Below are 25,080 nucleotides of genomic sequence, written 5' to 3'. Positions count from 1 at the left end.
GATCCTGAGAAATCAGTACCCAGAACAACCACCTCTGGCCGTAATAACGGCTTTGATATGCCTGGGAATTGAGTCAAACAGGCTTTGGATGGAGTGTACAGGTACAGCAGCCCATGCAGCTTCAACACGGTACCACAGTTCATCTAGAGTAGTGACTGGCGTATTGTGACAAGCCAGTTGCACGGCCACCTTTGACCAGACGTTTTCAGTTCGTGAGAGATCTGGAGAATGTGCTGGCCAGGGCAGCAGTCGAACATTTTCTGTATCCAGAAAGGCCCGTACAGGACCTGCAACATGCGGTCGTACATTATTCTGCTGAAATGTAGCGTTTCGCAGGGATCGAATGAAGGGTAGAGCAACGGGTCGTAACACATCTGAAATGTAAAGTCCACCGTTCAACGTGCCGTCAATGCGAACAAGAGGTCAGCAAGACGTGTAACCAAAGGCACCCCATGCCATCACGCCGGGTGATACGCCAGTATGGCGATCACGAATACACGCTTCCAGTGTGCGTTCACCGCGATGTCGCCAAACACGGATACGAACATCATGATGCTGTAAACGGAACCTGGATTCATCCGAAAAAATGACGTTTTGCCATTCGTGCACCCAGGTTCGTCGTTGAGTACACCATCGCAGGCGCTCCTGTCTGTGATGCAGCGTCAAGGGTAACCGCAGCCATGGTCTCCGATCTGATAGTCCATGCTGCTGCAAACATCATCGAACTCTTCGTGTAGATGGCTGTTGTCTTGAAAACGTCCCCATCTTTTGACTCAGGGATCGAGACGTGGCTGCACGATCCGTTACAGCCATGCGGATAAGATGTCTGTCATCTCGACTGCTAGTGATACGAGGCCGTTGGGATCAAGCACGGCGTTCCGTCTTACCCTCCTGAACCCACCGATTCCATATTCTGCTAACAGTCATTGGATCTCGACCAACGCGAGCAGCAATGTCGCGAACCGATAAACCGCAATCGCGATAGGATACAATCCGACCTTTATCAAAGTCGGAAACGTGATGGTACGCATTTCTCCTCCTTACACGAGGCATCACAACGTTTCACCAGGCAACGCCGGTCAACTGCCGTTGAGTTTGAGAAATCAGTTGGAAACTTTCCTCATGCCAGCACATTGTAGGTGTCGCCACCGGCGCCAACCTCGTGTGAATGCTCTCAAAAGCTAATCATTTGCGTATCACAGCATCTTCTTCCTGTCGGTTAAATTTCGCGTCTGTAGCACGTCATCTTCGTGGTGTAGCAATTTTAATGGCCAGTAGTGTATAACGCACTCGAAACGTTGTCCAGTTCTGTCCGCAATGGTCGCTCGGGAAGTAGTTCGACATCGTCGTTTAGCAGCGATTCCTGTCTGGCTGTTATTGACAACGCATGGCATTCGCCTCCAGGTCCTGTCAACTATGATATTCCTACGACCACTATTCATACCCCGTGTGATGCTGCTGCTACTGGTGGAACATTCTTCTGGACGCGTTGGACAGTCTGTGTTGATACATCGACCAATCGAGCAAATTCGTTCTCAGTGTTGTCATAGAGCACTACCAAATACTACAGATCATTTTTGCAATTCCGTCACGTCGTCACGTTCCCGTGCTGACTCCATACAATCGATTGGCGCCTGCACAACAATTCACTACCACGGATTACGTCAGTGGTGGAGGACGACATACTAATCTGTTACTATTTCTATACGACCTATAGCGCTCAAAAGGGACCACAGCGTTTGTTCTAAGTACTTAATATTTGTCCGACAAAATAACGTACTGACTTCTGCGACAGTCGTCATCAGTTTTAAGTTTCCGTCACGACTAACTACACTAAGTACCTTACACAGACATGAGCACGCATTCCCTGCTACCTATACAGGATGTATTGGGAGAATACGAATACTACATTGTACCATGGGAGTTAGCAGATTCTTTACCCACGGGGCGAGGGGGGGGGGGATAATAGTCGAAAATTCCTTTTTTTTATGTAGCTGGTCCACTTAGTTGGAGTTATCTGAAGAACTAAATTTGACAGAAATTCTTTAGAACTTAATATATCTTGCAAATTCGGCCCCAAGACCGAAATCTTACAGAAATACACGTAACTTATTGTCGTCTCAACGATTGATAGATATCCATTCACCGTCATTTTTAGGTGGAATCATTTCACAACAAATATTTTATTAATATAATTTAAATATGTATCTCTATGTTATTAATGTAAATGTGAAAGCCATTATTTTGATTTATCGGTGTGTAATAAAACTCTTTTTATCATCAACTACAGGATACTTAACGCGTTACTCACAAGAAATATTTTTATTTATATAGTAACAATGTCAGGTTGTCAATGAAAACTAAAAATCTTACATGGAAAATAAAACTATAAGCGATGCACTATCCCTGTTGGAACACATCAAAAGTAGTCACAAAAATGGCTAATTACTACTTCTTAAAGTGGAGAAATCGAAAAAACTTAAACAAAAGAAAAACAGTATTTACTGTCGTGGCAACGCTAAAACAATTTTAGAAAGCATTCTTTCAATGGAGAGTGACAAGAAGCTAGTGTTGCAGAATATTAAAATTCAGTAAAACGGTCATGATCGCAACAGGTTTATTTTGATTAGCAAGGCTGTTTTCCTACATTTTAATGCTACATATGCTACTTAGTAGGCTCGCAGGCAATCACTGCTAAAATTTTCGGAGATATATGAAACAAATATAATGCCCTTACCCCTAGATTCCGGGTGATTGGGGGCGAAAAAAGTGCCACGTCTTGGACTCCACTGTGGACGTCTGTGCAGAGAATATTGTTCGTAATTTCTTAGTATTTAGTTCTGAATACAAATTTCGAAACGTTGCCAGGGAGAAATAGCAACGTTGTTTTTTATGAACAGAGCACAGTGTAGACCTCATTTTCATTTTTATTCCAATAATTGCTTTCGACCGAATTACACCATCCTCAGATTTAATGTACTCACAACATGAATGGTATCATCGGCTCCGTCTGGTGTGCGTCGCCGAAACGTCTTTTTCTCTGTATATTGTTGCAATAATCAAATAAAAGTTCAAATGTTTTGATATAATTCTGTTGAATTAACACCGCTTTTTACGAGCCATAAGTCGATTATAAGCATTCGATCAATATTTAATTGATTGTTTCGGAATTAAAGTCCTTTTGTGTTCATTTTAACATAGCTTTTCACGTGTTACAAGTTGTTTCTGATGTACTGCAACACATACTTTCGACTGCAGTACAAAATTACTGAAAATTATCGTTGCATTGGCACACCAATGACACAGCCTGTACTTCGTTAAACAGTTTTTGTCGTTTGATTCAGATTTCGTCTTCGGTTTTATTTATTAGAAATTCGGTAGAGTATTTATTGAAAATTTGAAATACTATTCGCTCACAAAATAGATTTTGTGGGTGACAACTTGCGTGAACCTGATAAGTTGCCCTTTTTGTAAACAACATTTTCAAAACACTAACAAATGTTAGGGGCAGCAGTTGAGTACCTGGATTCAGACAGTTAGCTATTTTAACCAACATCAGTAAGAACAAATCGATTACGAAAGTGTATCTTTCAGTGTGGCTGTTCTGCAACCTACTGGAAAGTTAAGGGGCTCCTGAACGCCCTATACTTGCAATGTTAAAATAACGCTTATAAATTACATCTTTCCTCACAAAGTATTTGAGGTAGGAAGTTGAACTTTTTATAGATTATTTATTGGAATATGGGTTACAACTCAGCACAGGGATTTTACAAAATTTTAATTCAGTTATTAAAGATGATTTTTTTTTCAATTGTAATGAAAATTCACAACGTTTTTTTGCAATTTTTTATTTATATATTCAAAAATATACAGTTTTTTGGAAAAAGGCTGTGTTAAATTATGCAGAAGGTACTGTGTAACATTTACTGATAGTTTGAAACAAATATGTTTGGAAGATCCTTAGAAAACATGTAATTAGTATGAGAAAATAAAAGTTTTGGGAATCGAGCGACAAAGATTGGATTAACTTTTTAGTGCATTCCAGGTCCATAGGATGGATTATCTTCATCCTCTGCAAACTCCTCCTCCAGCTTCCTCTTGTTCCTCCTCCTGTTTACTCTTGCTTGTATTTCTAGACTCTTTACAGCCCTGTCTGCAGCCCGAAGGCGTTCCTTGTCTAAAGCAAGCATCGCTCGTTGTTGTGTTCGTAGATTTTGCTACCATTTTCTTCAGTTGCAGTTACTGCAACACTGTTCCAAAAGGTGGTCATGTATGAACACTTATCACATTTCAGTTGTATTTCACTAGCAAGTCCTTTACGTGCTTTATTATGGAGAGTTCCTGACCAACTTCACTACAATGAATACATCTTACACACTTTGAAAAAATTCCTTTGAGAACCGACATATCAAATATTTCATTCACATCCGATTCGCCCATACAACATTCATAGTTTTCACTCATTGAACCAAGCTTCTTCTGTGAAGTATTTTCTTTCCCACTTTGACTGCCATGGGCAGGTGTACTTGAGAGGTTAGGTTCACTCACTTGGTTATCGTCTTTATTGTTTACAGTAATAACACATACCTTTGGCTTTCCAACATTTCTCCTTTTCTTAAAAGCCTTCAGAGGATTTCTAATAACTTTAATTTTACTCATTATTATACGAGGGTTATTCCAAAAGTAAGGTCCGGTTATAAAAAAAAAATCAAAACTAAAATGTTTTTTCAAAACAATTGTTTTATTTACATTCCTTACATCTTTATCTATTTTTCTACATAACTTCCATACTTATTTAAACATTTGTCACATCGTTCAACAAGCTTTTGAATGCCCATGTTACAGAAATCGGCCGCCTGTGACGATAACCAGTCCTTAACTGCTTCTTTCACTTCATCATCTGTGTCGAAGCGCTTGCCCCCGAGAAACTCCTTTAAGTAACGGAACAGGTGGAAATAACTTGGCGCCAGGTCCGGACTGTAAGGAGGATGGTCCATCTGTTCCCATCCAAATTTCTTGATCAGAGCTTGCGTTTCATTTGCAGTGTGGGGTCTGGCATTGTCATGCAACAACAAGATTCCAGACGACAAAAGACCACGTCGCTTATTCTGGATTGCACGTCGAAGTTTAGTCAGGGTAGCGCAGTAGGCGGCTTTATTAATCGTTGTTCCTCTCTCCATAAAGTCGACTAACAATACTCCACGTTTATCCCAGAACACAGTCGCCATAACCTTACGTGTTGAGATTGTCTGCTTTGCCTTGACCTTGACTGGCGATGACGTGTGACGCCATTGCATTGACTGACGTTTAGACTCTGGAGTGATGTGAGAAACCCATGTCTCATCCCCTGTGACAACATTGTCTAAAAGACTGTCACCTTCCTTATGATATCGCTCCAAAAAATCAAGAGCAAAAGTCATTCTTTTCATTCGTTGGGGCTCAGTAAGCAGCCTGGGAACCCAACGGGCACACAATTTGTGAAACTTCAAATGTTCAGACACAATTCTGTACAAAGTTGTTCTACTCACATTCGGAAAATGCATGTCTACGTCTGTAATAGTGAATCGGCGATCTTCACGAATTTTTTTGTCAACCGCATTGACCAAATCGTCTGAAATCACTGATGGTCGGCCACACCGTGGTTCATCGTGCACATTATCCCGTCCTTCATTAAAAGCTCGCACCCACTTGCGCACTTTACTGTCGCTCATTATGTTAGGACCGTACACTTCAGTAATCTGCCGATGGATTTCCGCCGCTGAATTGTTTCTTGCAGACAAAAACCGTATCACTGCCCTTACTTCACAATCGGCGGGCTGATCAATTGTCTTAAACATTGTAAAGTGACACTGTGAACTACACTCAGCAACAGTAACAAAGCGAATGGCGGCGTTTGACGCGCAAGGCTTGCCGGGAGTCGGCGCGCATGCGTGTTTTGTCATTGGCGCCAAATTTCAATAGTTACGGCGAATCGACCTTACTTTTGGAATAACCCTCGTACTTCAACAAAACAGAGACTCAAGAAACAGAATTAACTACGAATATTTTCGAGATAACGACAGAGTAAATAAACATGAAACAATCGACAATCACACCAGCGATATATATTGAACCATCACAGGTTAGCCACAACAAATACTTTATCTCACTAAAATGTACCCGATGAACACGGACGTTAATAGTAACACCATTTGACAGCAGTTTAACAGCGCCACAGTGGGTCACGCCCATGTAGAACACATTTCAAAAAAAATTTAAAAATAGTTGTAGTCTTCGGAATTGAATAAATTATATATCTATTAAAAGGTAATAGTCTGCAGATTCAGAAAACGCAAAAAAGTAAAAATTGAACTTTTCATGATTTTGAGCCTTTCCGGAGCCCCTTAAAACTGTGTGTTCCACCGATACTCGAACCCAGAACGCTACTTAGGGTCGGCAGTGACAGAGCTACCCAGTACCGTCGATGGAGTGGCACATGCAAGCGTCTTTGAAGTTAGAAAGTGAAGCCATGAAGGTTGGTTGTGGGCCGTGTTTCCATACCTCGCACATGACAGGATCAGTCAAACTTTTTCAGTCGGTGCCGTGGGTTCAATTACTCCAAAAAAAAAAAATGGTTCAAATGGCTCTGAGCACTATCGGACTTAACATCGGAGGTCATCAGTCCCCTAGAATTTAGAACTAGTTAAACCTAACTAACCTAAGGACATCACACACATCCATGCCAGAGGCAGGATTCGAACCTGCGACCGTAGTGGTAGTGCGGTTCCAGACTGAAGCGCCTAGAACCGCTAGGCCTCACCGGCCGGCTTCAATTACTCCAAATCATCCAAATATTGTTATCCAGTGCCACATCCAAAATGAAAACAAACGACGTCGCTAACAGTTAAATGCTAAATACTTAAAGGATGAATCCAATCTGTACTGCTTTACGCCATATCCCTGAAAACCGTTGTTAAAAACCCTGCATTCACGGTTACCAGGATGGCAGAACTTAAACGTTGCAACTGTTTACCAGCCATACAATGCCCGTATTATTTTCACTCTGAATGACGAGGAAGAAATATGAACAGTGAAGCAATTAACTATCCATGTCATTTAGATAAAGGGGCAAAGCTGTACTATCCAGCAAAATTAAAGTGACCACCTGTCAAAAGCCTGAATAAACCACCTTTCGCGGCTCCGACATCAGCGAGACGTGTAGGAACAGAGTCATTGAGGTTCGAGTAGGTACTGGCAGGAATACCGAGCCATGCTGACTCCAGGGCCGCCGCGAACTGCTCTGGGTTTCTCGGTTCAGGATCCATGGCGCGAACACCCAAGACGATTTAGCCCCGCAGATTCTCGATTCGGTTTGAATCCGTGGGCATGTGAGTACGGTTAACTCATCATCGTGCTCTTCAAACCACGCACTTACGAGTGCGAGCTGTGTGACCCGCTGCATTGTCCTGCTGGCAGATGCCATTACGCCGAGGAGAAACAAACTACATGTAGGGATGTACATGGATCCCAAGGATACGTGCATCCATGTGTTGATCCAACGTGCCTCCAAGAATGACGAGATGACCGAGGGAAAAATACCTTCTGGCCTGGACCTTCCCAACGGTTGTTGTAGAGTGACTTCTTCGTGATGTCAACAGTCATCTGTCCAGTGGAGCTAAAAACGTGATTCTTGTGAAAGTACCACCATTATGGCATTCAGTGGACATCCACCTGCCGGACTAGGGTGTACATTCCAGCCTTCGTCGCCGATGAAAAGCAGTCAGCATGGGTGCAAGGATCAGGTACCTACTGCACAGGTCCATATGCAGCAACATTCGGTGAATAGCGTTGAGGAACCTCTTCGTAGCCTCTCGGTTCATCTGGGTGGTCAGTTGCTCAAAAATTGCAAGTCTCTGCACCTGTAAACATCTGAGCAGAGCCGGCCGGTGTGGCCGAGCGGTTCTAGGCGCTTCATCCTGGAACCGCGTGACTGCTACGGTCGCAGGTTCGAATCCTATCTCAGACATGGATGTATGTGATGTCCTTAGGTTAGTTAAGTTTAAGTAGTTCTAAGTTCTAGGGGACTGATGAACTCAATGTTAAGTCCCATAGTGCTCAGAGCCATTTGAACCATATCAGCAGATCCAGCCGACGGGTTTCCCTTGGCATGTACAGCGTGAAACGTCTCAACGCAAAGTGTGCAACCCTGAGGTGGGAGCATTATGTTCTGTGAAAAGTTTTCGTGATATTCCCTTCGTGACTTCACCATTCTGGAACACAAGTACGCTTCTGTTGTTGGGGCCGTTGTCCACCCTTACATGCAGTTTGTTTTACCTCAGCGCGATGCCATCTACCAGCAGGACAATGCGACACAGCTCGCGGAACGCGTACGTGGTTTGAAGACAATCGGGATAGGTTTACCAGACTCCACTGGTCACCAAACTCTCCGGACTTAAACCCAATACACATGCAGTGGGACGACATCGGCTGGGCTGTTCGTACCATGGATTCTCAACCAAGAAGACTACTGTAGATGTACATGGCACTGGATTTGTAATGGCTCCACATCCATTTTGATAAGAGGCGTGTTTTTAAAGTAAGTACCGTTTCGAAATTAAAAAAAAGACGTTCTAAGATACCTCAATAATTTTATTTTTACATGAAAGCCTGTACCTTAATCTACTTTTCTACATAATTTCCGTCAGTATTGAGGCACTTGTCATAACATTGTACCAGTTTTTTAATATCTTCCTCATAGAAGTCTGCCGCCTGACTTGGTAACCACTGCATCACCACTGTTTTGATTTCGTCATCGTCCTGAAGACGCTGACCGCCCAGGTTTTCTTCAAGTGCAGGAACTGATGGTAGTCACTAAGCGCAAGATCGGGGCTGTACGGAGGATGATCTAGAGTTTCCCATCGAAAAGATGTGATGAGATCTTTGGTATCATTCGCCACATGCGGACGGGCATTGTCTTGCAACAAAACGATACCCTTGCTCAAATTCCATGGACTGTTGCTTTGATTCTGGTGTGACGTAGGCCACCCATGTTTCATCGCCCGTAACAGTTTGGCTTAAGAAATAATCACCGCCGTTGTGGTACCGCTCAAGGAAAGTCAATGCACTGTCTAAACGTTTGGTTTTGTGCGCATCCATCAACATTTTCGGTACCCAACGTGCGCACAATTTTCGGTAATTAAAGTGCTCGGTCAAAATACCATACAAAACACTAAGAGAAACATTATGAAAGTCATCCCGCAAGGAGGAAATCGTAAAGCGTCTGTTTTCTCTCACCTTATTGTCCACTTCCTGCACCAAACTTTCATTAACGACCGAAGGACGCCCACTCAGTTGTTCATCATGCACATTTGTGCAGCCGTCATTAAATGCTCTCACCCACTTTCTTACTCTTCCATCTTTCATAATGTTTTCTCCGTAAACTGCACAGATCTCACGATGAATATCTATCGCCTTTAGAACTTTAGCAATAAGAAATCTTATAACAGCCCGTACTTCACAGTTGGCGGGACTCACGATTATCGGAGGCCTCTTAAACACTCAGTACACAACGTAAACAAGGAAGAATCAGACTGTAAAGGCGCCAGTACGTAGATTAAGGTACAAGCTTTCATGTAAAAATAAAAATATTGAGATATCTTAGCACGTGTTTTTTTTGATTTCAAAACGGTACTTAAAAAACACGCCTCGTACATTCCAGAACGTCAACCTCATTGGCTCGCTTCCTGCACATCTCCCGCTGCGACAGGTGTTTATGCAGGCTTTTGCCCAGTGGTCACATTAACGTGAGTGGACAGTGCATGTCTAACCGATTGTGACATATTAAATTATTATACAAACATTTACAAAAGTCACATAATTCCAGTGGGAAATAAGTGAACTTTTTTTAAAGATATGTCTGGTTGCACTAAAGTCATCAGAAGAAGAAGATTCCTAACGGAAATCACCGCTGCTGCCAGCTTTCGGCTGCGAAACACAAAAGGCTGCAGGCGGAAACAATAGTCGTCTATAGAGCTGTGACAACACTGGGATGTTGCCATAACGATGTATCCAGTATCGCGTAACGTGACGAGTTAAAGTAGGCGAACGAAGCAGCCGCGCCTACGACATTGCAACGCTGTCAGGGCTCTTCTTCCGCTGACTCGACTACAGGCAGGCGTCGTGTTTCCCGTGCGGTAAGTGCTGCTACGTGACTGCCACTCAGCCCTGCAAACAGGGAAGTTTTTTGAGCTACCTCAAGCTGCTTCACGCTGGCCTAAACTACGGGCATAGCCTGCTCTCTATGTGCGCCCAAGCTATAATGCTTCAAGCTGCCTCTCAGTGGTATCCTGCATCTACATCTACATTTATACTCCGCAAGCCACCCAACGGTGTGTCGCGGAGGGCACTTTACGTGCCACTGTCATTACCTCCCTTTCCTGTTCCAGTCGCGTATGGTTCGCGGGAAGAACAACTGCCGGAATGCCTCCGTGCGCGCTCGAATCTCTCTAATTTTACATTCGTGATCTCCTCGTGAGGTATAAGTAGGGGGAAGCAATATATTCGATACCTCATCCAGATACGCACCCTCTCGAAACCTGAACAGCAAGTTACACCGCGATGCAGATCGCCTCTCTTGCAGAGTCTGCCACTTGAGTTTGCTAAACATCACCGCAACGCTATCACGCTTACCAAATAACCCTGTGACGAAACGCGCCGCTCTTCTTTGGATCTTCTCTCTCTCCTATGTCAACCCGATCTGGTACGGATCCCACACTGATGAGCAATACTCAAGTATAGGTCGAACGAGTGTTTTGTAAGCCATCTCCTTTGTTGATGGACTACATTTTCGAACGACTCTCTTAATGAATCTCAACCTGGCACCCGCCTTACCAACAACTAATTTTATATGATCACGCCACTTCAAATCGTTCCGTACGCATACTCCCAGATATTTTACAGAATTAATTGCTAGCAGTGTTTGTTACGCTATCATATAATCATAGAATAAAGGATGTATCCGCATTACATTACATTTGTCTATGTTAAGGGTCAGTTGCCACTCCCTGCACCAAGTGTCCATCCGCTGCAGATCTTCCTGCATTTCGCTGCAATTTTCTAATGCTTTAACTTCTCTGTATACTACAGCACCATCCGCGAAAAGCCGCATGGAACTTCCGACACTATCTACTAGGTCATTTATATATATTGTGAAAAGCAATGGTGCCGGACGGTGTGGCCGAGCGGTTCTAGGGGCTACAGTCTGGAACCGCGCGTCCGCTACGGTCTCAGGTTCGAATCCTGCCTCGGACATGGATGTGTGTGATGTCCTTAGGTTAGTTAGGTTTAAGTAATTCTAAGATCTATGGGACTGATGACCACAGCAGTTTAGTCCCATAGTGCTCAGAGCAATTTGAACCATTTCAAAAGCAATGGTCCTATAACACTCCCCTGTGGCACGCCTGAGCTTATTTTAACGTCTGTAGTCGTCTCTCCATTGAAAATAACATGCTATGTTCTGTTTGCAAAAAACTCTTCAATCCAGCCACACAGCTCGTTTGATATTCCGTAGGCTCTTACTTTGTTTATCAGGCGACAGTGCGGAACTGTATCGAACGCCTTCCGGAAGTCAAGGAAAATGGCATCTACCTGGGAGCCTCTATCTAATATTTTTTGGGTCTCATGAACAAATAAAGCGAGTTGGGTCTCACACGATCGCTGTTTCCGGAATCCATGTTGATTCTTACAGAGTAGATTCTGGGTTACCAGAAATGACATGATACGCGAGCAAAAAACATGTCCTAAAATTCTACAACAGATCGATGTCAGAGATATCGTTTTGTGCATCTGCTCGACGACCCTTCTTGAAAACTGCAACTACCTGTGCTCTTTCCCAATCATCTAGAACCCTCCGTTCCTCTAGGGACTTGCGGTACGCGGCTGTTAGAAGGGGGGAAAGTTCATTCGCGTACTCTGTGTAGAATCGAATTGGTATCACGTCAGATCCAGTGGACTTTCGTCTGTTGAGTTATTTCAGTTGCTTTTCTATTCCTTGGACACTTATTTCGATGTCACATGTGTTTCAACACGCACGTGCATACTCCGCAAGCCACCGCAAGTAGCGTGGCGATGAGCGCTACTTACCACTCACTACAACTTGCTTTGTGTTTCTATAAAGTAGGGCGCTCGCTAGTATTTCTGAGTGGCTACTCACGCGTAGAACTCTGCCGTGTCGGGCACGGAGTCGACGCTGCGTCCTCGGTAGTTGTCGGCGAACGCGATGAGCTCCTTGGCCGCGTTGAGCAGCGTAGCCGAGTAGGTAGCGTCCACCGAGCTGAACACTATCGACGCAGACGCCAGCGCCGCGGCGGCCTCCCCAGCGCAGTCCGACCCTGTGGACAGAGCGATCCCAAGTGAGCGCCATCTTCCTCCTCTTAAGTGCACGCGCTCTGTCTGCTACGTGAGACCAGTAACGGCAAACTTTACGCGGCACGCCTGACTACTGACTGTGCTCGCGTTACGTGCGATATATCTGATGTTCCAGTCAGCAAGTTTACGTCTGGAAACACAAATCCCACGTAGATATTTATCCATCGAAATACTGCTGTAAGCCAGAGAATGAACTCAAGTGATACAGAATTAACCGAAGAGATGTCTCGATGCTGTGCCCTGAAGAGAGCTTTAAAAAATAAAAATAAATATTATCTTCTTTAAGCCAATCAGTGTGTTGGCACCCCTATAATAAACATTCGCACCGAAATTAAATACCACAGTATTTAAGACTGACTCAGTAACAACTTACGTTCGGATTTTGATTTTATTTTGCTAAGCTAACGCCCAAGCAGTACATGGAAAATCTACATATTGTCCAGATTAGTTTCGTGGTAAGACTACAATCAACGAAAGCTTTAAATTCCTTAGAATTTAATCTAACAATTTCAGGAAAGGACGACAATTTTCCACAAATTTGTTAGTTTCAAGAAAAACTCGCCGTCAGCAGCTTATGTCACAAACTTCATAAGAAGTTCGGAACTAAAATCACATTCGGCTCTTCAGTTTCTTACCACGCCATAGCACCTTCCCAGATTTCACATGAATAAAGCAAAGTGTGGAGCTTTGTTACTGTTCTAACAGTTGCCAAATGGTTCGTTCCTTATGTACCTGATGCATGGGCGCAACCGCCATGTTCAGACTTCCTTGGAATTTAAATGAGTTTTTTAAACTTACATGTCTTTATCCTACGTAAATTAACTTTGCACTGCGATGATGTATTTCTCTAGCTATTATAAATCACATTGCATGTTTCGCAAATCATTGTAATTAATAATTGTGGGGCAACAACGCACTTAATTTGATATCTTAACTTCTGCCAGGAGGGAGAAATCAATGCAGGTAACAGCCTCTCTCATGACTCCTTTTTCGTTAAGAAAGATTTGATTTCAACAGCTCCGAAACGCACTATTCATCCATTCTTACATAATTACGAAAATCACCGGCTCTTAGTTGCTTAATTAGCTGCACTTGGGTATACTTCTTTCCTTGCATTAGTCGGAATTTTGTCCACAGATTTCTCTGCTTTTTTGGCTTTGTTACGACTAGAACAGCCAAAGAAAACCCTCTTTGTCTCTGTGCAAAACCAAGGAGGAATTCTATGAAGCTAAGGTTAGAAAATCACTACAAGCCGGCACGGTAATCGCCGAGTGCAGTCGGTCGGGACGTGCCTGAAGGCTGCCACGAAATAGGGCGGTCAGGTAGCCCGTAACCTGATGGGTGTGTAGGGGTCATAAATATATTTTTTTTCTTGACTATATATACAGAGGGGTGCAAAAAATGTATCCACTGTTTAAAAGTCCATAACCTGCAAACTAATTGATGGAGTTGTCTCATTTTTGGTGAAAGTGTAGCTTAAAGTCCAACTTAAAGATATCATTGTAGGTGTTGGAAACGGTCATCATTAGCATCCACACAAAAACGATGCCGCCAAACTGGAGAACGAACTTCTGACTGCAACGTGTTCAGTTGGATATTTGCACATGTATGTACGATGGATTCTCGAATTTCGTCCAATGTGCGTGGCTTTTGTCGATAGACGACGTCCTTCAGTGTTCCCCACAGGTAAAAGCGCAGAGCAGTTAGGTCTGGGGAACGTGGTGGATACTCCACTGCACCTCAACGGCCTATCCAATTTCCTGGTAGATTTTCGTCGAGACACGCCCTAACACGATTTTGGTAGTGGGCTGGGACACCATCTTGTTGAAAGTAAAGCCTTCCGTCTCCATACAAGTCTCTGGTGACAGGTAAAATAGATATCTGAAGCTTCTAAAGGTACATCTACATTTACATTTACATCTACATCTACATTTATACTCCGCAAGCCACCCAACGGTGTGTGGCGGAGGGCACTTTACGTGCCACTGTCATTACCTCCCTTTCCTGTTCCAGTCGCGTATGGTTCGCGGGAAGAACGACTGTCTGAAAGCCTTCATGCGCGCTCTAATCTCTCTAATTTTACATTCGTGATCTCCTCGGGAGGTATAAGTAGGGGGAAGCAATATATTCGATACCTCATCCAGAAACGCACCCTCTCGAAACCTGGCGAGCAATCTACACCGCGATGCAGAGCGCCTCTCTTGCAGAGTCTGCCACTTGAGTTTATTAAACATCTCCGTAACGCTATCACGGTTACCAAATAACCCTGTGACGAAACGCGCCGCTCTTCTTTGGATCCTCTATATCTCCTCCGTCAAACCGATCTCGTACGGATCCCACACTGATGAGCAATACTCAAGTATAGGTCGAACGAGTGTTTTGTAAGCCACCTCCTTTGTTGATGGACTACATTTTCTAAGCACTCTCCCAATGAATCTCAACCTGGTACCCGCCTTACCAACAATTAATTTTATATGATCATTCCACTTCAAATCGTTCCGCACGCATACTCCCAGATATTTTACAGAAGTAACTGCTAGCCGTGTTTGTTCCGCTATCATATAATCATACAATAAAGGATCCTTCTTTCTATGTATTCGCAATACATTTGTCTATGTTGAGGGACAGTTGCCACTCCCTGCACCAAGTGCCTATCCGCTGCAGATCTTCCTGCATTTCGCTACAATTTTCTAATGCTGCAACTTCTCTGTATACTACAGCATCATCCGCGAAAAGCCGCATGGAACTTCCGACACTATCTACTAGGTCATCAGTAACTGTGCCATCAAAGAAGAATGGCCCAATCAAGCCCCGGTAAGACAACCCACACCACACATTTACTCTTGGCCAATTCACAGCTATTTCTACATGGACGATCGGAATTTCGGCGGCCCAGTAGACGCAATTGTGGCAATTTACTGTACCATTGAGTTTGAACTGTGCCTCATCAAACTATACAATCACGTCTGCAAACTCTTCATCGTTGCGCACCATATTAGTAAACCACTCGCAGTACTCCATTCTACGATCTGGATCGTCCTCTTTCATTGCATGTAGCAATCGTGGGATGTAGCACTTCCACTTTGCTGTCTTCAAAATTCGCCGAACACTTGGGCGACTCACTCCAGATTCACGGGGACACTCTCACAGACTTCTGTGGTGAGCGAGTGAGTTGCTGAACGCGACGAATCGTTAAACGTGTCGGTGGCTCTGATTGATACTCGTTTCCACCATTGCCGTTGAACCTCATTAATGTTTTCGTACTTAAAATACCACTTCATAACTGACTTCCTTTCATTGAATGGAAGTCTTGCGAAAGCCATGTTTACTCGAGTAACTAGGTACAACTAAGAACAAAACACTGACTATCTGGCGACTGTCATCTGACAAAACAAAACAACGCAATACAACGCTTGCGTGGCTATTGCCGGAACTATATATATATATATATATATATATATATATATATATATATATATATATATATATATATATATATGGTGTTACAAAAAGGTACCGCCAAACTTCCAGGAAACATTCCTCACACACAAAGAAAGAAAATATGTTATGTGGACATGTGTCCGGAAACGCATACTTTCCATGTTACAGCTCATTTTATTACTTCTCTTCATATCACTTTAATCATGGAATGGAAACACACAGCAACAGAACGTACCAGCGTGATTTCAAACACTTTGTTACAGGAAATGTTCAAAATATCCTCCGTTTGCGAGAATACATGCATCCACCCTCCGTCGCATGGAAACCCTGATTCGCTGATGCAGCCCTGGAGAAAGGCGTATTGTATCACAGCCGTCCACAATACAAGCACGAAGAGTCTCTACATTTGGTACCGGGATTGCGTAGACAAGAGCTTCCAAATGCCCCCATAAATGAAAGTCAAGAAGGTTGAGGTCAGGAGAGCGTGGAGGCCATGCAATTGGCCCGCCTCTACCAATCCGTCGGTCACCGAATCTGTTGTTGAGAAGCGTACGAACACTTCGACTGAAATGTGCAGGAGCTCCATCGTGCATGAAACACATGTTGTGTCGTACTTGTAAAGGCGCATGTTCTAGCAGCACGGGTAGAGTATCCCGTATGAAATCATGACAGCGTGCTCCATTGAGCGTAGGTGGAAGAAACTAAAATGAGCTCTAACATGGAAATTAAGCGTTTCCGGACACATGTCCACATAACATCTTTTCTTTATTTGTGTGAGAGGAATGTTTTCTGAAAGTTTGGCCGTACCTTTTTGTAACATCCTGTATACACACACACACACACACACACACACACACACACACACACACATATATATATATATATATATATATATATATATATATATATATGTGTGTGTGTGTGTGTGTGTGTGTGAGTGTGTGTGTGTGTGTTTGGCCTTGTCAAGAAAAATTCGCGCACACTGACTTTAAAGTGCGATTCCTCACACACAAGGAATACAAAAATGAGTCTATCGAAATTCAATGTTCTGAGCATAACTCTGGCAGTAAACGGACGTTAAAGACTGACATTCTGGTAACACTGTAATCACAGATACGGTAACCGTCTCTGTCAGCACACAGGGCTAGTGATGCGCAGGTGGTGCAATAGATAGCGTTTCGGGTTAACATACAGGAGGTCGAACGCTCCTGGGTCTATGTGCATTTGTTTTCATTTGCCAATTTCATTCTGTGAAATAATATTGTAGTAACACCTTTACTTAAGCCACATGTATCTCACATTTCCATAGTACAACCCTAACGAAATGCAGTGCACCTGAACGTGGCAAGAATAGTAATTGGTAGTAATCGATGGGACTATTGGGGCAGCGTACACATGAAACAGGTTTGGAATCAAGCAGATTCCGTAGTGCGAAACAATTCGCGTCCATGAAGTGCAAAAGGCTTCTTTAAAAGCTGACCAATGAAAATGGTTGTAATTACATTTCTGTCTTCGTAGTATGTAAATGCAAAATGTTTGAAGACACACTGCAATCGCTGTATGGCGATTAAGACGCCAGGTACCGTACCACGCAGGCTACATTCAGCAAATAAAAACAAATTCGCCTCGTCTCCCGCATGCTAACATGTCAACTGCACAGTATATACTGACAGAGGTAGTTACCGTACATGTTATTACAGTGCTGCCAGAATGCCAGTCTTTGACGTCAATTTACTGCCAGTAATATGCGCAGGACGATATTTTGTGACTGACATTTTTGTATTGTCAGTATGTTAGGAATCGCGTTGCGAAGTCAGAGTGCGCGAATTTCTCTTCACCCTGTATATATATGGCATATCGCTGTAGTTTAAAAACCCACCAGGATGATACAGTAATATTTAAAGTCGGTCAGGGACGCTTGCAGATGGGTGGAAAGATTATGCAAGCATCAGGAATTTACAGACAACCGTGTGGTTCTGGAGACGTGTTCATGGTTATTACTAAAAGAATAGTGGTAAAACGACAAGACGATCACAGGCTCAGCTGTAGAAGGGGAGAAATAGACAGATCAGGCAGGAAACCACAGGACTCGACCTGATAAGACTCAGGTGCTGGCAGCCACAAACTGATACCAGGAAAGAACAAACTCAGAGGCCATAGGGATGTCTCTGTTTTTCAATAAATCGATTGCAATAAGGTGTGCCTGTAAATGGTATCTTGATACTGGAGCTGAAGAAGATATATATCAGACTTCCACCATGGTATGATAGCAACAGCGGTCGACAGCAACCGACAATGACCAATTGTATAGGAATTTTCAAAACATGTCTCTACACCAGGTAATTGCAGAAATGGAACGCTTCAGTCAGTAGCGAGCTAGGATGTCCATCGGACTTTGGGAAAACTACAAGGCTCCTTGAGAATGTACTACACAGATCGGGACGAAACTTTGGATTTCAAACAGAAATTCGCCCGATCATGGAAAAATGGCCCTATATATCTGAATAGGTTCGACATTTCCAGAGTTCGGTATTTCGGTCGGCTAATGTTTACATTTTACAATAGAATCGTGTCCTGGACTTGAATGAAACGCCACTCACTTGGTCCCTCCGTATTCAGGTGGTAGACTGGCCTGGGGAAGTTGATGTGCCCCAGGAGGTCCCACTCAGGCAGGTGATTTGGTACTCAGCTGGTCTCTGCATGTCCAGCTGTTAGCCCAACTAGGGGAAGTTATGTCCTCCAGGATTCCTCACTTGGACAGGAGATTTGGTACTCACCAGGTCTCTGCATGTCCAGCTATTAGGCCGACCAGAGGAAGTTATGTCCTCTAGGAGGCCCCACTCGTCCAGGAGATTTGGTACTCACCAGGTCTCTGCATATCCAGCTGTCAGGCCGACCAGGGCAAGTTGATGTCCTCCAGGAGGCCCCACTCGGATTTGTTACCAGGTCATGTCCAGCTGTTAAGCCGACCGGGGGAAGTTGATGTGCTCCATGAGGCCCCACTTGGCCAGGAGATTTGGTACTCACCAGGTCTCTCCGTGTCCAGCCGGTAGGCCGGCCTGGGGAAGTTGATGTCCTCCGGGCGGCCCCAGTAGGCGTGGTCGGCGGTGCCGTTGCCCACCTGCAGGTAGATCTCGTTGGGGCCGGTGTGGGCCTTGAGCAGCCAGTCGGTGCCCCACTTGATGGTGTCGCGCACGCCGTCCATTGCACCAGCCTGAGTGTAGCCCTGCTCGTACTCGATGGCGCCCCACGATAGCATGGTCAGCGCGAAAGACAGTGGGAAGGTGAACTTCACGTAATCGCCAGCTGCAATGACACTCTTCTTAGAGCTCAGAAAAATGTTCAAATGTGTGTGAAATCTTGTGGGACTTAACTGCTATGGTCATCAGTCCCTAAGCTTAGACACTACTTAACGTAAATTATCCTAAGAACAAACACACACACCCATGCTCGAGGGGGGACTCGAACCTCTGCCGGGGCCAGCCGCACAGTCCATGACTGCAGCGCCCCAGACCGCTCGGCTAATCCCGCGCGGCTCTTAGAGCTCACTCTATTTCTGCAGCACATTCCAGTTTCACTCTGTACTGTTATATAGCTAAGTTTTGAGCCTATGTTGTACCTAAAAGTAAATATTTTTGCGCTGTAGTAACATTATTTTAGCACAATCATGATTTAAGCCCTGAAGTCAGTAATCCGTCAGGTAAAGGTCGTTTATGACGTGTTTAGGGTACTAGACACTCCTGCTGACTTGTATTATCTGTATGAGAGAAATAGTCACAGCAGTAGGTTGCACGGACGCACGTGATTTTACAGAATCTTACAAGAGGATGCAACGTAGCCAATGGGGATCCTTACATTAACTGGATTTAAGCAAGTTGGGTCACAATGGCATCCCTTCAGAGGCTGATTGGAAGTGTCTGTTTTGAATTGTTTGATAGACATTTCTATGTCAGAATAGCTCATTACAAAATAAATTTGGTCTGTCATAGATGTTTGCCTCCCTACCCCACGGGAGAATGCCATGCAGGCGGCCCACGTTCGATGCCCGGTTGGGTAGGAGATATTCTTCGCTCGGGGACTGTGTGTTATATTGTTTTCGTCACCATTTAGTCCTTATCGAAAAACAGGTCGCCGAAGAGGCGTCAGTTGCACCAGTCGACTAGTCCATCCGACTGGAGGCCGTACCCACAGGAAAGTTCATTTCATTTTTGTAATAAATTTCAGCTGCTGATGTATGAATCCGAAAACACCTCCTGTCAACTTGGCAATGCCTTTTGCCAGAGTTGAGGCTCACATTTCGCTTAGGGTAACGCCTGTAAAGGAGCCTGCTAAGTCAGCACACCTACTTAGTATATATATATATATATATATATATATATATATATATATATATATATATATTCTGATCTAATTCTTGTGCATCAGTGCAGTGAATATGTATAATGTACTTCATTAATACTAACTGTATCAAACACATCTCGTATCGTTTCGTATCTATAACTTCCTCTTTAATTTTACGGTTATATGTACAATCATCCTTCAGGGTGTGCTCCATTGCTTTCATAACGACATTTTAATGTATACCTAGACAATACTCTGAAACTGCACAACGAAATATCAGTCCAAGCTTTTTTTTGTTCACTTGATGTCTAGTTTCGGGCCTAGAACCATTTTCGGGTCATCAAACGTAGTGAAGACCATGTGAAAAATGCGCAGCAAACACTTACAGCGCATACAGCGAAACTAGTCATCAAGAGAAGAAAAAATCCGAAATTTGCAGCTTTGGACTGGTTTTTCGTTGTACTAAGTAACAGAAGTTGGTGACTCACAGCTATTCCAGAGTGCTGGATGTTTATGATAACTCTTAAAACTTCTACTGATCTGCCATTAAATTCGGCAGTAATACCAATGTCTGGAAGATTTTAAAATGGCGTAAACTACACGTCTAAAGTTTTAAAGTATATTGTATATCCACTTAGCGTTGCCATATAAATTTTCAGCATGAAATGTAACCTAAAATATTTTCGAAATATAGATATGAAATGTAACCCACATTATAGTCTTCCTGATTGACATTACTGTTGAATCTAGTTGTGGAACTATAAAAAGCTTTGCAGCTGTCTACGCCAGTCTATCCCACACAAGCTTCTTCATCTCAGAATATGATTGAATTTTCTCATTTTGAGAGCATTGAAGGGCGATGTTTTAATTGTTAAAAATCATTCAAAATCCAAGACCACATAAAATACTTCTTAATTTAGACAACCGGTTTCAACAGTCTTTGGAGTCATCTTCAGATCTTAAACATCTTTCTGTGAGAAAACATGTTTACTTTACGCCGCCATCTTGTACCATGTTTTACAGCAAAAAGATGTTCAAGACCTGAAGATGACTCCAAAGACTGTGAAACCGGTTGTCTTAATTAAAGAAATATGTTATGTGGTCTTCGTTTCTGAATGATTCATAAAAATCTAATACCTACTTAAAGCTACATTCATTTCAGTATGCTTACTGAATTCATCTCTTCGCCTCCCTCTACAATTTTTACTCCGAACACTTCCCTCCATTACCAAGCTGATTATTTATTGACGCCTTAGGGCGTGTCCTATAAAACAATCCTTCCTTTTAGTCAAGTTGTACCATAAATTTCTTTTTTCTCCATACAATTCAGTATCTCATCGTACGTTATTCCATCCACCTATCTAATCCTTAGTATTGTTCTGTAGTAAAAAGTTTCAAAAACTTTTAGTCTATTCTTGTCTGCTTTATTTATCGTTCACATTCTTCCTCATTGCAAAACTAAACTAACACAAATAATTCGAAAAAAAAACTTCCTAACACTAAAATTTACATTACATGTTAACAAATTCCTCTTTTTCGGAAATTCTGTTCTTGATATCAGCAGTTGGCATTTAATATTTTTCCCTATATAAATTACAATTAAGCAAGTGTACTATAAAAGTTAGGGAAGATTTGGGAAAAAGGGCTGTTAGTACTCGAGAGCAGCAGTATATTACAACAAACTCTTTCTGATACAAGATTTCCAACTGCGTGTGCTATTTTTGTATAGTTCTATTGCTACATAGCTTGGTCCCAAGGTGCTTTACCATACTTACATACATACACACACATACTCTCTCACACACACACACACACACACACACACACACACACACACACACACACACACACACACAACATGGATAAACACACACACACACACACACATATATATATATATATATATATATATATATATATATATATATATATATACTATATATACTGAGTCACACACATACACACTGTCACACATGTGCAATAGAAGAGCTTATTCTCTATATTCACTACATTACAGAAAGCCAGTGAACAGGGCGACCAAGAGATGAATACACCAAGCAGATTCAGAAGGATGTAGGTTGCAGTAGGTACTGGGAGATGAAGAAGCTTGCACAGGATAGAGTGGCATGGAGAGCTGCATCAAACCAGTCTCCGGACTGAAGAGCACAACAACAACAACAGAAAGCCATGGTATGACAACAAGAAATACTTGCGGGTGTTTTTCACTTGAATAACAGTGCCTAAATCCCTAAGGTTGGAACTGGCAAAAGGCTTCGAAGTACATTGCCATTTAAGTATTAACAGACAAAGCTGAATATAAAAATAGCCTATATTCTACAAAACATGGTGAAAGGACCTACCGTCAAAGTACCCCTGGGTGAGGTCTTCCCCGTTCCAGCCCTGGTCGGTGAGGCAGGAGTCCTTTCTCCAGGACACCAGGGAGTCCATGCCGGACAGCCTGCCAGAGCGCTGAGCCTGGTAGAACAGGATCGACTTCTTGATGGCGTCTGCATAGTCGTACGTCGCGCCTGTAACAGTCGGGACAACGGTGGCCATATAAAAACTCTCCTCTTAAATGCTAGAGAAGAATGTCATCTATCAGTGAGGAATGCATTCGAGTCCACAAAGAGCATGGATGGGCTCTAGGGGTAGGTGCGGGCAGGCTCTGCGACTCGATTTGCGAAAAGGTCTCGTCAACATTGTTAATTTCTTATGAAGGTCTGTGAGTGATATATGAAATCATGTTACGCGTGTACAGAACAGGAGGAGGAATACGTCGCCAGCGAGAAACATGTCTCTCCTCTCGCGCGCTAGTCGTGTGGATTCTTTAGATCCTGCATGGCACGGAGTATGGTCCTTCCGAACCCAGCGTTTCTAAATTCGCAAGACAGTCATGTGATCCCAATGAACGTGAGCAACGATATCACAGAACATCGAACCACACTCTTAACCGACCGTGATTCTGCCGCTGTTGATTTCCGAAAAGCGTTGTCGGACGTTTCTTATTCTTACACTAGGTTTAACAGAACATTCCCACAACCTACTCTGAATTGCGATATCTTCTTCTCATATACGCAATGTAATGTTTCCTTATGTATAGAGTGTAGATGGCTTAATTCTTATCTGCGCTAAAACTGTAATGATTTTTGTATCCAAGCGTTTAATACCCTTCGCGACAATTTGACGTTAGTTGCAATCCTTCATTACGTCACAATTTCAATGCCTATTAATATACCTCTCTACAGCTGTGAACTGTTTAGTCGCCTTAAAACCATTACCACTCCAAAACTATTTGTATATGAGACTTTTAACGGAAGTCAGGTAAATGGCGTACGTCCACCAACAGTTCCTACTTCAGATCTCACATTTTTTCGATTTTCAAGAAACCTTTGAAGGTACTGCGTTATTCCGTTTTTCAACATAGGTTTTCTCTCATCTACGAGCACGTTTTCATACAATACATCCAGAAAACTTCTATAGCCTTTACAATATCCTGCTCAGCAGTTCTTTGGCGTTCCAGAAAGAAAGCTGGTCACAGCCTTTCCGGCACATATGATCGACTTCGTGTTTTATAGTGTGGGTTCACGTGTTTAGACACACTCCTCAGTTTCGTTTCGATCTTTATGTGGTGTAAGTATGTCTTATCAATAGTATCAAACGGATTTACTTTCAATCAGTATTCAGCAAATGTTCAAATGTCAGCTTTTTATGTACGTAAACGTTCTCTACTTTTTTGTCTCAGATACCTACTGCACCATTTCCTTCACTGGTCTTTAATTGCAGATTCCAACTTGTGACGACGACCCTGAAGTAAAGCGATCTTGAGGAAAATTTTGAGGAACAACCCAGTGACACATTGCCGTATTTGAGAATGAAGAAACACGTTCCCATACTACTGAAGATAGTGAGTCACGCAGTAGGCAGATCTTTAGAGCAGCAATGGTCGTTTCGAAAAAGGATAGTCGCGGGAGTTGGACTGACAAATAAAGGTCTAAGAAAGGCAGCTGCGAAGATATTGTGGCCAACACAAGAAATACGTAAATGGATGTGTGAAAGTACAAAAACGTTTGGTAAAGAAAAGGGATGAACCAAGTGCAAATGATAAAGAAATAATGGTGGGAAGGAAAGACTGAGCACACAGAAAAATCTAAACAACTTCCAGAGAAATATTTTGCTTGGCCAGTTTTCCAAAGCTTCCTATTTGAAAGAAACGTCATTGTATTCCACCAAATGCTAATATCCTCACTTGTTAGCAGTATTTTTTAAGACAAAGACGGTTTCAGGAAGTGACATTGCAGTAGTAAGAATTAAACATTTTCTCACTCTAAGGATTCCGTCTTGTAAGCTTCGATTCTAAAGTAAAACTTCACCTCTGTTAACAATAATGGCAATCTGCTTGTCAAGACTTCCTTGTGTGTTTTTATGAGTGCGTGCATGTGCGTGCGTGTATGTTATTGTGTGTGGGGGGGGGGGGGGGGGGTGTCATCTACATATGTACAGCTCAACTGAAGATAACCATGTGACTGAAACCGGTTTCGACAAGTAAAGTAGACACAGCAGCAGCTTTTTGTAATGTGATGTCTTACATTTTATGAAAATTTAGAAGTAAAGGTGTCAACAATCTTATTGCAAAACGAATTCCACAGTTAGACGCGAAAGGCAGAGTGGATAGTTAAAAATAGAGTACTGAAATATTTTCAAGGGCAAGAAATTGTCCGCTAACTTGCCACAAGAAAAATGTGAGCCAATTAGGAAAACATAAGGGTTCCCACAGCATTTCTACACGACTTGGCATCACTGGAGAAAGTAGAAAAATCGGAAGAATAATCAAAGCTGTGTATAGGATCGTTGAGGCTGAAAACATACCATGCGACTTTCGAAACATCGAGGCAG

The 25,080-nt window shown here is 42.9% G+C and overlaps 1 protein-coding gene across 1 annotated transcript in view; it reads right to left on the bottom strand.

Annotated features, from left to right (window-relative positions):
• Positions 1-25,080, bottom strand: part of LOC126424536 (uncharacterized) — a 49,727-nt gene that overhangs the window by 22,370 nt on the left and 2,277 nt on the right. The window contains exons 2-4 of the mRNA XM_050087274.1: positions 22,548-22,715; positions 18,874-19,152; positions 12,191-12,368 (exon numbers count right to left, since the gene is read on the bottom strand). Coding sequence (XP_049943231.1) covers positions 12,191-12,368; positions 18,874-19,152; positions 22,548-22,715 — 625 coding nt within the window. The remainder of the gene's footprint in view (positions 1-12,190; positions 12,369-18,873; positions 19,153-22,547; positions 22,716-25,080) is intronic.

The sequence above is a fragment of the Schistocerca serialis genome, chromosome 10 (genome assembly GCF_023864345.2).
Source record: "Schistocerca serialis cubense isolate TAMUIC-IGC-003099 chromosome 10, iqSchSeri2.2, whole genome shotgun sequence".
In the NCBI taxonomy this organism is placed as follows: domain Eukaryota; kingdom Metazoa; phylum Arthropoda; class Insecta; order Orthoptera; family Acrididae; genus Schistocerca; species Schistocerca serialis.
This window is presented reverse-complemented; position numbering and strand designations above follow the sequence as displayed.